General features: G+C 36.3%; 1 protein-coding gene across 11 annotated transcripts in view; it reads right to left on the reverse strand.

Moving 5' to 3' along the window:
• dock10 (dedicator of cytokinesis 10) overlaps positions 1-18,011 on the reverse strand; it is a 110,505-nt gene that overhangs the window by 37,746 nt on the left and 54,748 nt on the right. For all 11 annotated transcript variants that reach the window (XM_042738973.1, XM_042738981.1, XM_042738974.1 and 8 more), the window contains exons 3-17: positions 14,393-14,482; positions 13,374-13,456; positions 11,773-11,845; positions 11,480-11,620; positions 10,349-10,483; positions 10,063-10,249; positions 8,548-8,633; positions 7,307-7,390; positions 7,040-7,192; positions 5,415-5,660; positions 5,203-5,325; positions 3,730-3,812; positions 3,480-3,602; positions 2,929-3,008; positions 2,591-2,778 (exon numbers count right to left, since the gene is read on the reverse strand). In XM_042738973.1, the coding sequence (XP_042594907.1) occupies positions 2,591-2,778; positions 2,929-3,008; positions 3,480-3,602; positions 3,730-3,812; positions 5,203-5,325; positions 5,415-5,660; positions 7,040-7,192; positions 7,307-7,390; positions 8,548-8,633; positions 10,063-10,249; positions 10,349-10,483; positions 11,480-11,620; positions 11,773-11,845; positions 13,374-13,456; positions 14,393-14,482 (1,875 nt within the window). The remainder of the gene's footprint in view (positions 1-2,590; positions 2,779-2,928; positions 3,009-3,479; positions 3,603-3,729; positions 3,813-5,202; positions 5,326-5,414; positions 5,661-7,039; positions 7,193-7,306; positions 7,391-8,547; positions 8,634-10,062; positions 10,250-10,348; positions 10,484-11,479; positions 11,621-11,772; positions 11,846-13,373; positions 13,457-14,392; positions 14,483-18,011) is intronic.

An 18,011-nucleotide genomic window follows, 5' to 3' on the forward strand; every position in this document is an offset into this window, starting at 1 on the left:
GTGCGGAATTGTGCTGCACATGTTGCCTCAGCAATGCGAGATCTGAGCCACACGATTCTAATTGCAATGATTTTCTTCCCTTTCTTCCCCCAGCAGAGTTACACATTCCAGATATAGTGTACACCTCAGGAATATGAATGAACACAGCCAGCCCCCTCATACAGGAAGGACTGTGGTGGCGAGTCAAGTCAAGTCAAACTTTATTTATAGAGCACAAGTTTAATACAATCATCGATGAGAAAGCGAAACTACTTTGTTTTTGCCTTCCAAAAGAAAACACGACTAGAAATCATGTTTATATCATGTTTATAATGGGTTTTATGTTTATGTCTTGCCGCTCTGGCCGGACAGGGCATCACAATATGTTAAGAGGCGTAACATTTCCATCACACGCTTGAGGCATTTGGCCAATCACAACGCAACGCTAATCACAGCACACCTCGCTTTTCAAAAAGAGATGACCCTTGTGAAAATCAACGTGTTTCAGAAGGCGGGGCATAGAGAAGAAACAATAATGTACAGTATGTGGAAAATAATCTGTTTTTTTTATTTTTTAATGTTTAAACTGCATAAACACATTTCATTACACCAAATACACAAAATAATGTTCTTTTTAGCAGCATCATATGACCCCTTTAAAAGAAAAGATGGAAAAGTAAAAATTTAAATTAAAATATGTATATATACACAAAACATACATCAAAGGTACCGTACACAGCATCAATCAAATGCAAGGATGTAAAAATTAGTTTTTAAGTTTGACTTAAAAACGTGCAATGGAGAGGCCCTAATAATGAGGGGTAAACTGTTCCATAGTTTAGGGGCAGCAACAGCAAAAGCTCGGTCACCATTGGATTTACAGCTAGAACGAGGGACAGATAAAAGTAGGTAGCTGGTAGCTGTGAAGTCCACAGTCTCCTCTGTGTCAATGCTCATCACATCAACCTCCTTGGAGGGAGATAGATGAAGCGCCTGGCTCTCTTTCTGGCTGGTGAGGACTGAGATAAAGACAAGCCCGTTTCGGATCCCTCCGCTAAATCCACTTGCGACCCCCATTTCAACAATCTATGTCGTGGCTTGGCAACAGCGGACCGCTGCCAGTGGGATCACGAGCCTTGCCGGTCTCATCGAACATGGTCAGGCGAGAGCGGAGCACGTAGAGCAAGAGAAGCTTGCACTCGTGACAAACCATTTCTATGCAGCTTCAGTTCATGAAGGGGAACTATGTATAAGCTAAATATTTTCAGAAACCTTTTTGTTGAGTTGCAATAAAATAGTAGACTGATTAGATTCATGTTTTTATTCATGACCTCTTTTTTTTCTGACAAACTTCAATCTATTAATATGTTATGTTGCTGAGATTGACACTTTTTTTCCGATATATTAATTTGTTGTGTTGATTGACTTGTTAGTCATCTAATCAATCTAAACACAGCACTTCCCCTGGCCAAGAATACACCTAATTGCATATTATACTATATTATATTAGTAATATTATATATATATTCTATAATATGCTGCTAATGCACGCAGCAGTACTACAATGGCTTAGGTTTTTTTTTTTTTTTTTTTTGATGTATTAATCTTAGATTTCTATGTAAATACACACAGCCAGACATTTTTGCAACAACATTTCAATGACACTAGTTGAGAAAACTTTACAATTCAACACAGCATGATGCATTAAGATTTTTAGGTTCTTTAAACAATTAAACTCTCAAAAATGGTCACAAGCAACAGAACTGTGTTTAGTCAGATTGTATTTATCTCAGCCAATAAAATACAGATTTCTTGATAAGTTTATTTTAAATTAGTAACAAAATAATCTGCTCTATCATTTCGGTAACCATATTTTTTAAGACACCTCATATGCTGTCTTAGTTTCCAAAGGAACAATCACCTTACAAAGCGAAGATGTAAGTTTCAGAAGCTTGTACATAGACCTTGACACACTAACCTCAAGAACACTGACAGTCAACAAATGTTAAAAGATGAGCTCTTAACATCACAACACAGCAAAGGCTAACTAACAATAATGACAAAACAACAACAGAAGTTTAAAATAAAAAAGTCAGCAAATAGTAAAATAGTAATCCTATAACAGCAACCACATCATTTATTCATGCTGTAATGCATGCTGGGAACTCATAAATCCCTGTCATTTCAGCAATATTGTACAATACATTTGACATTCTGGTCACCAATTCTCACTATTAACTGACTTTTGCCTCAAATAACTCCTAATTAGCTGCTTATTAAAAGTAAGGTAGTTGTTAAGTTTAGATATGGAGTGGATTAAGGGATCTAAAATATGATCATGCAGAATAAGGCATTAATATGTGCTTTATAACCACTAATGAACAGCCAATATGGTAGTAATATGCATGCTGATACGCAACTAGTTAATAGTGAGAACTGGTTCCTAAACTAAAGTGCTACTTCAATTCTTCAGATACCCTTGTTTGTCTTGTTGGGACAGCATTTGAAGCACTCTGTTGGTCTGACATGGGCAAGTTTATGTAATTTCAATTGATTCAGATTTCATAGTATTTGTGACTCTAAAGGTCCAGTGTGAATGTGATTTCCTCACCTTTGCGAAGCTCTTCTGGCTGTCATACTTGAGGTGTTTGGGGTAGATGTAGATGTGATTCTTGTAGACTCTGTAAGGCTGGGCAAACTTAGAAGAGTCCTGCAGGAACTCGTCCACCTCCACCGTCGGAGCGTGAAGACTGCAGTCCTCGAACGGCCTCAGAGCCACATATGAGGACGTCACACAGTCTGAGGAACATGCATGCATGACGATGAGTGTGTGGCACACAACAGCGTTTGTGTTAAATGCATAAAAAACTGAACAACATTTATAAGTAAAATTGCGTTTTGCTTCAGTTTGGCCTCAAATGCGAGGACTGTGGTATCAGTCAGACGTACTGGGACATTCCATGGGAACACAGTCCACGTTTATTTCAAGGTTTCCAGGGATGATCTGGAGTTTGCTGGCCTTCTCTGCCCTGTAAAAAACACTTGATTTTACTGAGGTCATTTATGATGATGTGAGATTTGTGACCCTGGAGCACAAAAGCAGTCTTAAGTCTCTGGGGTATATTTGTAGCAATAGCCAACAATACATTGTATGGGTCAAAATTATACATTTTTATTTTATGCCAAAAATCATTAGGATATTAAGTAAAGATCATGTTCCATGAAGATATTTTGTAAATTTCTAACTGTAAATATATCAAAACTTAATTTTTGGTTAGTAATATGCATTGCTAAGAACTTCATTTGAACAACTTTAAAGATGATTTTCTCAATATTTAGATTTTTTGCTCCCTCAGATTCCAGATTTTCAAATAGTTGTTTCTCTGCCAAATATTGTCCTCTTAACAAACCATACATCAATGGAAAGATAATTTCAGCTTTCAGATGATGTATGAATCGCAATTTCAAAAAATTGACCCTTATGACTGGTTTGGTGGTACCTCCTGTACTCTGTGATGAGCTTGATGAGGTCTTCTGTGGAAATCTTGTTGCTCTCCTGTTTGAAGAGCGGAGAGAAGCGACTTTCCCTGTCCACTGTGCCCTGGTGGTCCTTAAATACTGACCTGGAATATACAGACGGAAGAAATGCTATGATTGAATTTAAATAAACTGTTAATAGTGCAAGAGCTTTTTTTTGTTGAGCATTTGTTCCGGCATAGCTGAAGCACCAGAGATTCAGGTTCCCCTTACCTTACAGACCAGGCAAAAGGCATGCGGTACTTTCCAAGTTTGCTACAGAATTGTTTATTGGATTTCAACATCTTTTGGACAGTCTGGATGGAACAAGCAGAGAAATTGGAGTTCAATGTATTTGAGAGAACAAAATCAGTGAGTAAATCTCCACTTATTACATAACTTGAATCATATTAGTGCTTAAATCAATATTCTGTGCATTTATCCTTATGTCACATATACAGTTGTCTAAATGCCATTACTTCAGTGACATTAAGTGACATCTGAGACATTTGCAAACAAATACAATTCTGCTTAAGGCACCCATTCGGCCAGCAGAGGCCCTGTTTAAAATACAACAGGAGCACACGCACTGAGGCGAGGGGCGAGGCGTTTCTGGACTGCACTAGACGGTTTAGCCAATCACAACACACTGGGCCAGCTGACCAATCATATTTGATATTCCTGAGGGAGGGGCTTCATAAAAACAGGAAATCACCAGAGCGTTCATCAAAGAAGGGACAAAGCAGTGTAGAATAAAGGTAAATTATGTGAAAAATAATGCTTTTTTTTTTTTTTTAACCAAACATTAAGATGTTAGACTGCACCTCAAAAAACACTATCAAGTCTAGAAAAAAAGTGGTCACCCACCCCTTTAAAGGTTACTAAAACAACTCTTACTTTTGTCACCAACATTTGGAGTTTTAGTTTGTTTTCTCTCCTCATGTGTTCCCTGACCTAGTTTCCCCATTCTTCCCTTGATTATGTTAGTCAGTTCACCTGTGTCTAGATAATTCAGTCTTTTTCCTCATTTGCCCGTGTATTTAAGTTCCTGTGTGTTCAGTTCTAGTTTGTCGGGTCACGTCTGTGGTATACGTGTGTCACCAGCTGTTTACCCGTAATCTTCATCTTCGTGCATGTTCATTCAACATAGTTATGTGACAACGTTCTGATCATTTTCTTTTTACCCGAAATATAACATTACTTTAACGTTTATTTTTATTATTCTAAAAATGTTTCCTCCTAACATTAAGAGCATTCATTAAGAACAAATTGCAGCATAAGCATCAACATTCTCAGAACGTTTTCTCTGAACATTTTAAGGACATTTTTTAAGTAAAAATAACAGTATGTGGACATTCAAAGAATGTTGTTTCTCAACGTTGTATCAAATATTAATAAAGCGATAAGAACATTCCATAAACAGTACTTTAAAAACATTTAAGAACTTAACATTTATATAACTTTTAAAAATCATTAGTGGAAGTTGTGAGAACATTTCCTGTTAGCTAGGACAGCTGCAATTATGGACCAACTCATATTAATGTCGATGTATTTAGAAAGCGATGCCATTAAAATTCCTGTTGGTTTACTGGTCAGGTGTCCCAATACTTTTGTCCAAATAGTATATAAATATATATATACACATTACATTTAGCAGACACTTTTATTCAAAGCAACTTATGATGTAAATTCATTTAAATGACATACCTTGCTGGAATCTGTGTTTTTAATGTAGGGTTCTGCACCACTGGAAATATTTCCCATCAACACTTTCTCCACCCGTGCCACCATCACGATGTCTGTATGTGGGTTCGTAATGGAAAAAATCGCCTGCAGGAATGATCAACCACATAAACACATGAACACAGATCCATCCTCTGAAGGTCCACCTCCATAATAAAGGGCTCCTGCACTGTTACCTGTTTGGGGAAGCGCAGCCAGCTCTCCAGCTCGGAGCTCAGCTGGCAGTCCTCTGTCTTCTTCTCCACAGGTGAGGTCAGGCCATTTTCCTGCGGAGCACCATCCGAGCCTTGATCTCCTGCACCTCCAGAGCTACTGAGCATCTGCCGCACAACCTCGTGGTTTAAGTCCACATGGAAGTCAGCGGAAACCTTCCTGCCCTCACGTATGTCCAGCAGAGAAACCGACACGAAGAAAGGCTCGATCTGAGGAGAGACAGCATACATATGTGACCCTGGACCACAAAACCAATCATACGGGTAAAAAAAAGCTGAATATATAAGCTTTCCATTGATGTATGGTTTGTTAGGAGGACAATATTTGTCTGAGATACAACTATTTGAAAATCTGGAATCTGAGGGTGCAAAAAAATCTAAATATTGAGAAAATCATCTTTAAAGTTGTTCAAATTAAGTTCTTAGCAATGCATATTACTAATCAAAAATTAAGTTTTAATATATTTACGGCAGGAAATTTACAAAATATCTTCATGGAACATGATCTTTACTTAATATCCTAATGATTTTTGGCATAAAAGAAAAATCGATAATTTTGACATTTGCTATTGCTACAAATATCCCCGTGCTACTTATGACTGCTTTTGTAGTCCAGGGTCACATATAAGCAGATTAATAAATGATACACTATATACAGCTGAGGGTATATGTTTGCACACCCTTTTTGTCTCCTACATTTCTAAAGCCTTTTGCAAACTTTATAATAATATACATACATATATCCCTCTAGATAAGATATTTAAGTATTTCCCAGAAGACAGAATAATAATAATAACAATTTATTTTTATCTATGTTTACAAAAGTTTGCATTCTCTTGTAATCCCTCTCAAATTGCTTTAGATGAGAAAAGCAGGATCTCAACTTTTGTAGGCACTGATGAGACAAGAACAATAATCAAACAAACAGTCGCTGATCAAGGGGATGTAAACATTTGAACAGGATCATCTGTGTTAATTCACTAATTATTTTTGTCTTGTGGAATATACATGAAAATGAAATATAAAATATATGAAATGATTGAAATGAGAGTAGTACAGTGCACATTTTATTTTCTTAGTATTTTGATTCATTTTGTTTGTTTTTTTCCGGTACAAATCAAGATCTTAAGTCTTAAAACTTAAGTTATTAAATCTTGTTTTTCAATACAAATTAAGTGAGTTTATGCTTAAACAATAAAAAAGCATCTATCCATGGGAAAAGAAAAACAAAAAAAAGAACTTGTTCTTTTGTTAAGCATGAACTCACTTAATCTTCAAATTAAAAAAAGGCTTAATTTTTTAAGCAATTTTGTTTCTCAAGCAATTTTATTTCTCTGAATGTCATAATAATGGTCATGATTTAAGAATGTTTAGGTATTTTACAGAAAATAAAATTAACACACGTTTTTGTAGTGTCCTAAATTAAAAACAAGATGCATTGTTTAATGAAATCATTTTTTTTTTGAATGATAAAGTTTCTGCAAGGGGTATGCAAACAAATGCACTATGAAATGTGCTGTATGTGCTACTCAACTATTCTACTTTTTATGAATGAATTTTCTGTTGTGATAAAGGACGTGAGATCGTACATTAGTCACTGGCTCAGTGTCGGCCTCGTTGACGCAGCCCTGCAGTGTGAGGTTGAGCGAGCAGCAGGAGATCATCAGTCTCTTCCCGAGCTTCTCATCGAACGGCTGGACAGAAGCAGACTCCCCAAACTCCATCCTGGGACTCCTCGAAACTTCAACACAAAGCATGCGCTTCTCACACACCAAAATAACAACCACAGTGAAATGCCCTGCACAAAACCCCCTAAATCAAAACAAGAAAGACTGTTCCACAGCCGTGAGACGTACAGGAATATCAGGATCCAGAGAGAACAGGTTGAGTCTTTCCTCTCCTCTTGCAGCTCTCGCTGATTCTTCTGTCTCAGAGATATACTGAAACATCACAACATCAGTGTTAATCATGTGCAGTGCTCTTATGACATACCATTAATTACATGTTTATGTCTATAAGTGTTTGGCTTTAGATGTTTTTAAGATTCTAAACAGTAAAAGAGTGACACTCACTGAAAGGATCATGAACTGCATTTATATATATATATATATTTTAATCACATCCAAAATATTTTTTGTTTACTCAGTATATATATGTGTACTGTGTACATTTATTATGTATATATAAAGACACATACATACAGTGTATATTTTGAAAATATTTACATTAATATAATTTATATTATATATAAATATATTTAATATATAAACATTACATATATTTCTTAAATATATGCATGCATGTGTTTGTATTTATATATACATAATAAATATACACAGTACACACACATATATTACGTGAACAAAAACTTTTATTTTGGATGTGATTAATCACGATTAATCATTTGTCAGAACTAATATATATATACTAATATATATACAGCATTTATATATTGTGGCCAAAATGTATTTGAAATATATGCTAAATATATGTTGCAGACAGTAAAGCTCAATGAAATACATTTTTGACACTGAAAATATATTTATTTTCAACATCCATATACTAAAATATATTTGTAAATGCATTTCAGGGGCAAGAAAATACATTTCGGTAGCCTTTATTTAAGTTAAATACAAATGTGGATGGCCTACTAGAGATCAAAAGTAGATTAATCAATATTAATCAAATATATGAATGTATTTTCTTGGACTGAAATGTACAGAGGTCAAAATATATTTTTGAATGCTTTTAATGTTTGAATGTTTTTTTTTTTTTTTTTTTTATTCATTTAAAATATATTTTCAAAAATACAAAAAAGGGCCAAAAATATGTTAGTAGTCAATACATTTGCATAAATATATTCTAAGACAAATTTTAGCAAATATATTTTGAAATATATATATATATTTTTTGGTGCATGTGAATGTGCACTTATAATATTAGCAGGATTTTCTACCCTAATTTTAGCCCTCTGAATAATAACTCTGTTCAAAGGTGACTGAATCAAGGCCTGTTTCCTTTTTGTTTCAGAAAGAGGATGTAATGATTGCGTCTCTAGGATGTACAGTAACAAGACAGAATTACAAGCATTAATCACCTTGGCCAGCTCAGGGTGGATTCCGTTTTCAGTTGTTTCCTCATTTTTTTGGACAGGGACATGATTCGATGATGCATCAATGGTCTCTGAACAACAACAACAAAGAAACATTTCAGCTGAAAATATGATGAACAAAAGCTCAAAACAAACATGTAGTGATCATCACAGATTCCACTAATAGAATAGTGGATTTTGATCACACTTCATGTGTGTTTCTGTGTCAGATGATCCTTCATCTTTTTAGCTCAAGGCAGCAGCTAAGTACGAGAAGGATCTAACAGAAAATGATGTGAATTAGGGAGATTATCAGCTGATCTATCTGAAGGATTTGTGAGATCACTTGTAGAGCCTATTAAGAGCTTTTACACACATCAGTTCCGTAGCAGATAATGTAGACCTAGTTTCATTAAAATGCGTCAGCTGCATACAATGCGTATCAAATATATCTCAATAGATTAAATCTGGTGGTTCAAACAGGTCTCAGGAGAAACAATATACAATAAATGAATGAATGCATAAATGAATGACGTTCTCACGAGACAGCTTTGTCTAAAGAATTGTTTTTTTGTTTTTTCTTTCCTATGAATTTTTAAAGTAACTTATCATTGAAAGTAATTTGAAAGTCTATTTGATTACAGAATCACACCTTCATCATCTTTAAGTTAGGCTCTTGTTTTGACAAAGGACAAAAGACCCAGAGTACTGTGGATCTTATAGGCCAATTTCCTTCTTGGACATAGATCTTAAGATGCTTTCCAAAATCCTTGCGCTACGGATGGAGAAAATCCTTCCTTCTATCATTAATGGAGGCCAAACAGAGTTCATCAAGGGTAGAAGTTGCAGTCACAATATTAAGCCTGTTTCACATGTGATCAGATTGCAGCACGTATGCAGTGTTTTGCAGTTCATATGCGGTACAGAAGCTCACTGTGCTTTCACATTAGATGTGTTTACAGCGCATGAGCCTGAGCCTCGCTGCTCCAAGCTTGAGAAAAGGTGTTGTTCTCTGACCACCACCTTTTGCACAGATGCAGGTGTTGGCCTCTCACTCTGTCACACCCTGTGTGGTGCATTTCACAGAAAACAATTACCTTATCATTTTGACCACATTAGTTATTATTGCAACTCCTGGTAAGCGTTTTAGTTTTCCTTGCTTTATCACCAGCTTAAAGTAATAGGATGACTGTGAATAACTATATGCATTTATGGAAAAATTACTACATCTTCATTTTGACCATGAACAATGCGCTCACTTTAATTCAATGTGTGCAGCATAGCAAAAACAGACTCGGTGTAGAAATAATTGTTGCACTGATCATGCAATGCACTTTCTGTGCCACATCTGTGTGCACGGAAAAAAATAAAAATCCATAATGCAAGCAGATCATGTGTGAAACAGCGTTAGACGACTGTTAATCGCCACTAAACTTTCTTGCAAACAACATTGACACACATACAAAATAATGCACATCATTCCTTCTGTACTTCAGCGCTTCGTGCTTTGTAAGCGCTCACCCTGTTTGCTGTCGCTCAGGTCCGCGCTCTTACGATCCAGAGCCGGGCCGTCCGGAGGGCTGATCTGCAGGATGCGCGTGAGAGTGTTGATCCAATCATCCATGTCCTGCTCGTTCTCGGCAGCCAGGACAAAATATGTCACTTCGTTCATTTTCAGCTCAAAGGCGTGTTTCCTCAGGCGGTTATTCTGTGTGAACCCAGAAACCACACTCAATATCAATCACCGCTCACCTCATGGTTATTAATGTTTTTCTGAACCGCTTTAAAAACATATATATTTACGGACCTGAACCACCCCCGTGCACGAGTCCAGAAATATACAGCCTTTAGGCTCCTTTGATATTTTCTCATCTTTATAGAAGTTCATGATGTAAGAGTTGTCAGTCAGCTGAGTCAACTGAAAATATCTGCGCTTGAAGGACTGGAAAAGCACAAGCATCAAGAAAAACAGGCAATCAGCAATATTTTTCACTCCAGTAATTCTTCTTATAATGTAGAATTTGTAGATTAAATTAGAGAGAAGTCTACAGTTCTAGAAAACACAGTCTGACAGAATGAAAGTATCAGTGCAACTATGTAAGTACTCAGGCCATCTGAGATCAGGGTGTTTATTTCTTCATCATGTTTGTAGAAATGTAGCACTGCATCAGTGTCTCAGCAATGGATGCTCTGCAGTGAATGGGTGCCGTCAGAATGAGAGTCCAAACAGCTGATAAAAACATCACAATAATGGAAGTAATCCACAGCACTCCAGTCCAGCAGTTAACATCTGGAGAAGACAAAAGCTGTGTGTTTGTAAGAAAAAAATTCATAAAGACGTTTTTAACATCAAACCATTGCTTCTGGCTAGAGTCCATAATCCATAATAATGCTTCCTGCTGTGAAAAATGCATCTCAAAATTCAGCCTCATATTTGTTTAGAGCTGTTTAAACGCTGCTTGATCTGTGCAGATTTCTCTCCTGATTCACACCAGAACACTTTTTCACTGGAGGAAGTGTTATTATGGATTATAGACTCTATGTATTTGAGTTAAAAATGTCTTAGTGCTGGATTTGTTTAATCTTTTGTGTTCTCCAGATGTAAGCTGATGGACTGGAGTGCTGTGGATTACTTGTGGATTATTGTGATGTTTTTATCAGCTGTTTGGACTCTCATTCTGACGGCACCCATTCACTGCAGAGCATCCATTGCTGAGACACTGATGCAGTGCTACATTTCTACAAACCTGATGAAGAAACAAACTCATCCTAATCTTGGATGGCGATTTTTATTTTTGGATAAACCATTCTTTTAAGTGAAGCCTTAATCTAGTATCCCCCCCCCCTCTGACATATACATAAAATGATCACACATTCAAAAATTACTAGTCAAATGCAGACATGTGTGAGACGGCGTGTGAAAGACGTGCACTCTTACCCGGACAGTGATACTGTTGTTGACAGTGCTGTTAAAGTTGCCTTTATAGAGCCAGCCGGACTTAAAAACCCCGATCCCCCCCGCACCTCCACTACCTGCTCCACCTCCTCCGCCTTTAGATGATGACAGAGAAGTTGTGTCCTGCACAATAAATAAATAAATAAATTATAATGTGCATTTGGGAATTGAACACACTCCATGTTCAATTTCACATTTACATCATTTCCAACATTTTTATGGAAAGAAGGCCTTATGAATCTTTCTGTAAATTCAGCTTGATGCATCGCACTGACCTCATCTTTGTCCACATCTTCATGGTCGATCTCAAAGGAGTGCGAGGGCAACTTCTCTGATTTATACAGCTTCCTATCAGGCAGAAGAATGATGGAGAGAGAGAGAGAAGAATCAGTCATCCACTACGATAGAGAGAGAAACATCTTCACTTCCACCAGCAGTTTGGATTTGTTGTTCTTTTGATTTAGAGTTATTATGTTTTGTATATATTATCAACAGCAAAGACAATTACTTGTACAACAGTTTGTGATAATATTGTCCCCTTCTAACATTTTAAGGAAGGCAGAGATATACAGTATATCATATCTCTTTTGAATATTATTATATATTTCAAAAGAGATGTTTCACTACTTCCACTCATCCACAAAAACAAAAGAGTCAGTCTCAAGGCCATTTTGAAAACATTACACACAAGCCAGTCTAAAACACTTCTAAAAGAAAGAAAGTAGAAAACCCCCTCAATCATCAGTGTGCCGTTAAATCCTGCTCTCCTATTCAGAGAGGTGGTATTTTCCACATCACGTGGTGCTTTCACTCCTTTCAGTGAGCTTTATTCTGACAGGACCCCACACAGGTGCCCTTTCTGCTGCCTGCCTCGGTGCTCTTGTAAAGCAGAGCTCTTTGTGTCTGTCCTGTGTACCAGAGACAGTGTGCCAGTTTACCCAGCACAAATACACACCACACACACTTTCTCTGCTCTGTTACAATGTGCCTGAGCTGCTATAAGTTCACAGCACCGGTGATTTTGTCGCTGCATGCCGCTAGACTCTCATGAGTGTTGTTGTTATTATTAGACTGCAATCTGGACATATACAAATGCAATCTCAGGTTGTTTATTTATTTACCTGTTTATTGCAGATAAAACTAAGATTTCATTCTAATTTGACGAGGAATTAAGAGTAACTTTCTTCTGTTGGAAATTGTTGTTAGTACTTATACTATAATTACAATTAATTAAGCATAATTACATTGAAGTAACCCTAAGCCAAACCCTAATCCTAAACCTAACCATAAAGTAAGCACATGTAGTTAACTAATATTACTCAGTTCTTAAAAGTATAATTACACTGTAACACGGACACCTTAACATAAAGTGTAACCTTATTTTGTAATCAAATTATGTAATTCTGTTACATGCATCTAGTCAATCCCCAACACTACTGGAGGTTATTCACGTACAAATCACACTCGCATATGAAGAAGAAGCAACAAATATATACAACAAATACATACTGATACAGTTTTCTACTGGTTATCGCGTCTGAAAGTTGCTCCTCATTTGCATAAAGTTAAACATTTCTCAACTTTCTCAAGCAGCTGGACACGCCCACATACTCTTCTCAAGCGAATAGGATCACGCCGGTTTGTCTCTGTGTTTTGCTGGCGGTGTGAACAGGGCTATAAATGTTGGAAAACAGGCTTCTGAAGGATCAGACACAAAAGAACAGTCTGTCTGCAAATCACCACTGGGCAGTCCGAGCTTGTCCAAGCTAGTAAGACGTCAATTCTCAGTTTTGTCTTTGCCAAGCAAGGCACTTATTTTTGAATTATTAAATGAACATTAAAATCCTCGTCTGTAAAAAAGTGAATGGAGTTGTACCTGGGCAGCGTGCGGTAGTCCCCTGCATACTCTTCATATTTATACTGGATCACATGCAGCTGGGAGTTGTAATATTGACAGGCCTATAGAAGAAGAAGAAGAAAACAACAACAGGCAGAGGTTCATCCTACTGTAAGAGCTAAATGACAAAAAGCAAATATAAATTAATATAACTCTAATCAGTTCAGAGGTTCTGCAGCCAAACATGGTCCTTTATAAAAGCTTGTGCAAAAGTACATCACAAGAATGCACCTCAGACTATATTATTTTTCTACTATACACTATTTTAGTACTGTATTGAGTCTCATAATATCCCGTCAGGTTCAGAACCACTGGAAACTTAAACATACATGAAACTATTGGTGGTTCAATGAATGGATAAAAAAGATGACATAATATTAAAAATATCTACGCTCTTGTTCTTCTATATGTTAACTGCAGTATTAGTAAGAAATCTGGATGACAAACTGTAAGGGTGAGTAAATGATGACAGTTTTCATTTCTGGCTGCTGTTTCTCTTAAACAAAACTAAGTACCGTTTTATGCCCAAAATCATTATGATATTAATTAAAAATATTTAATTTTTGATTAGAAATATGCATTGCAAAGGACTCTATTTGAACAATTAAATGTGATTTTCTCAATATTTAGATTTTTTTGCACCCTCAGTTTCCAGATTTTCAAATAGATGTATCTCAGCCAAATATTGTCCTATAACAAATGTATAAATCTCATGATTTATGACTGGTTTCGTGGTCCAGGGTCACATATACAGTAGCATTACTATACTATATATTTAATATAGGCCCCATATATATAGGTTGGGTTATGAAACTGAAGCATTGGCCAAAGTAGTGTTGGAGGTTTCACTTCTACATGCACGGCCTGGTGTCAAGACGTCACTGATTTCAGGCCGCATCAGTAAGAGCAGAGTGTGAAGGTGGAATTAGCTCACTGGTGTCATGAAAGTGATGGTGAACGTCTCCCACATCCTGCTCAGTCTCCAGATCTGAACTCACCTGTCTGACCAGCAGACATTCAGCGTGTGTGTCGGCTCCCTCTGGCACAGTGGACTTCAGCGTTCTCCGCTCCACAGGAACAGTGGACACCTAGAGTCACACAAACACACGGAGATCCCGAAGAGTTGAAAACAATCTGTGTGCAGTCAGAACTGACTCTCAGTTCAACAAGAAGCGGCTGGAGCCAAATCAAATGCAGCATGCAAGACGTGTGAGTGTGATGATGATGATGATGATGGGAGTCATGATACTTTTATCTCTGGATTTATTTTTGCTTTTCTATCATTCTTCAGAGCACCAAGCTGATCATGTAAACAACTAAAACATAAACCAGTCAACACAGCGATACTTGTGCCCATTACTCTGATTTCAGATGTAAACACCGTAAGCTGCGTTCTGCTGGTTTACTGAAGTGCAGACGTGTGATATGTGACAGGAAAGCATCCATATACAGCAGATTTAAGCGCATCCAAGTGTTTCACGGTTAAAAAGGAGTAAATTTAATACAAACTTTGACTTTTTCTTGATCCAAGAAATTATAAAAAATAAGTTTTCATCTCATGCAGCTAAAGAAGAAGTGGTACAGTCCTAGACACTTTAAATACAAGAGGAGAATGAGAAAATTTCCCACTGACATCACAACTCAAATAACAAAGAATATGGAAGTAATCCACTGAGTTTCTCATATTTGTTTCTTCTTCTTCATATACGAGTGTGATTTGAACTTGAGTAACATCCAATAGTCCAGTAACAACTTTTTATTTAGTGACTAAATTGTCTGAAGAGCAAGTACATACTGAAGAAGATCATAAGGGACTTTTCCTCTAGAAAAAGCCATGGAATTTTTTTTATTATTTTTTCCCCCTTTGGGAAATAACCAAATATTTTTTAGACTTGTTAAGGCACTTTACTTGCATTGCTGGGATAATTTACATGCACTGGTAAATTCAATAAATTAATTTCTGGTAGTTATCAGCGTATTGGTGTGCTCAATGTTGATGACAAGACAAAAGCATTTATTTTTATTTTTTTCTGAATATTCAGTCCAGATGGTGATATGAATTTTTCTTTGATGATGTTTTACTGGAAGTCTTTCTTCGAGGCATTCCTGACAGCAGGACTATGGCTAAGCTCCTGGAAGCAAATGTTTATTAATATACTATTACCTATATGAATATGCTACATCATAATCACACAATTTCATATTTATTTATTTTATTTTGTAGCCAAAAATTCAATTAAACAAAAGCTACTTTAGTATTTGCCAGAACTCCAAAAGCTCAAGGAATACAAAAATTTGCACAAATATTACTCCCTTTGAACTGAATAATTCAGTAAACTGAAGAAGTATCCAGATGGAGTAAACTTATGAACTCCTTCAGAACATCACTCTCAGTGGACACATTCTTCATATGATTTATTCTTTCTTGCACTATTGTTCACCACAGTATGTTCTTGCAAAAATAAGAGTTCTTATTTTTTGTATTTATAATATAGTTCTGTAGTATCACAAAAGTAAGAATGTGGTGGTTACTGGTGGCTTCTGGCGGTTTTAATTAATTAATCACTTTTTAGTCATTTCATATTGCTATTTTTAAATTTCATTTTTTAAACATTAATCTAAGAGAATTATGTATGCATTCGTAATTGCAATGTAAATGCATTCATTTCACCTGAGCTGCAATAAAGCAGTCTGTGTAAAAACACCTAAACGCAACTCCAGCTTGTGTGCCAGTTCTGCTGTGCAAAGTTGGTTTATGTTGATATTGGTTTCCTTTGATCTTAATTTGTGTTCTGAAGATGAATGGAGGTTTTGTGTGTTTGGAACGACATGAGGGTGAGTAATTTTAGGGTGAACTAACCCTTTCAGAAATTGAGAAAAGATCAATTTTTTTTCCTTTTGGAATAATATATATTTTTTTCTCATTAATGGAAAATTTGTGGTTAATGTGCATCACTGATGGTAAAAGATCATCTTTACTAAAATGCTTAAAGCTTATGTTATGACTGATTCTATGTGGAGAAAAGGTCTTTGTCCATCTATCTATATAATATAATATCTATGTATACCTTTATAATTCTTTGCTTTTGTATAATGAACCTGAAATTATTTTTTCATAACAAAACAGAAAGGCACATGATGCATAACAAACAAAATATGTCTAACTCTCCTGAACACTAAATATACTATTAAATGTTTCTTAATTATACATCCCTTGTTTTAATTGAATCTTTGTGAAATATATCAAATTACACAAGTCTTTCGAGATGAGCGTGACTGTCTAAACTGGAATCAAATCATGAATTTTCCTTTTGGTGTCTTTAATCCTCTCAGAGTCATTTTACATGCTGCTTCATGGAGTTCTGGAGTGAGAACAACCTTAGCAAGCGTGTTTCATTTACAGATTTTTAGTCTTGTGCTGTTAACTGCGTATTTTCTAATAGAGAAATGTTGAATTGAATACATTTGTTGTGTTATCTCTCCTCAGCTGTTTCATTAACTGTCATTAAACGTCCCATGTATCCGAGCACGCTGAGGAGGTAACGCAGTGCAGGAACTTCACAAGCCTGTGTCTTCTCACTGCAGCACACTGAAAGCAAAGCAACACTGACAAAAGTGCAACATTGTAGCACAATATATAATGTGGAAATACATTATAATTTTTATTTTCTATTTTGTATTCGTGCTCCTGACAAATGTGCTGCCAGAACTGTTATTGTGGAAAGCAAAAAAACACATAAAAAATTACTGTTAGGATTTACTAAAGACACAGTGAAAAATTACCAAAGAAAGGGCGTAGACATACTTATTTTTGCAGCCTGCCTCATTGCATATGCATTTATAGGAGTTTCCCTTTCAGATGCAATATTTATGAAAGGAGAGTATTTAAATAAATCATGCAAGGCAATTTACCACGGTGAGCAGTAGTCAGTATCTGAGCCATTACTAAGTGCCCAAAAAAAGCATGTTTTAACCCATTTTGTGCCTGGCTTGTTAGCAGATTACACACACATGATGCTAATTTGCTGCTCTCTGTGGATTGTGTTGGTCATTATGGAACTGATCTGCTCTGTATTCTTTACTTTGCACATTGTCAGTAAAACACCCACAGAACTTTCCACTTCCATTTGTGCTTTTATGTGATTGCGGTTTCAAACGAATTTGTTCTCACTCTGGAAGAATTTCACACCTCTCTCTAGTATGAGACATAGAATACATGAATCTTTTGTTTTATTCACCTATTCTGACATTTCTTGCCAGAGCCAGAGTGAGGCCCATGTGCAAACCAGTAGTTAAATCAGAGATGTTCTTATTACGGAGAGATAACTTCAGTGACTCAAAGAGAGAAAGTGTAATGACTAGCTGGGATCACATGTGCCTTGATAACCAATCACAAGACAGCCTTGACATCATTGAATCACTGTCTAAGTTGTATGACAGTCAGTCACAAGGCTTGTTTGTCAGAGTGAGAATATTCACAAGTACTTTATACACATAAAAAAATCAGAGTTAGGGTTAAAAAAAATCAAACATTTTACAAGAGAACAAAACATCAACACACATAGTGCACCTCACTTACGGTCAACACAGATGCTCAGACGAGGGTGTGTGAAGCAT

The sequence above is a fragment of the Cyprinus carpio genome, chromosome B15, assembly GCF_018340385.1.
Source record: "Cyprinus carpio isolate SPL01 chromosome B15, ASM1834038v1, whole genome shotgun sequence".
NCBI lineage: Eukaryota > Metazoa > Chordata > Actinopteri > Cypriniformes > Cyprinidae > Cyprinus > Cyprinus carpio.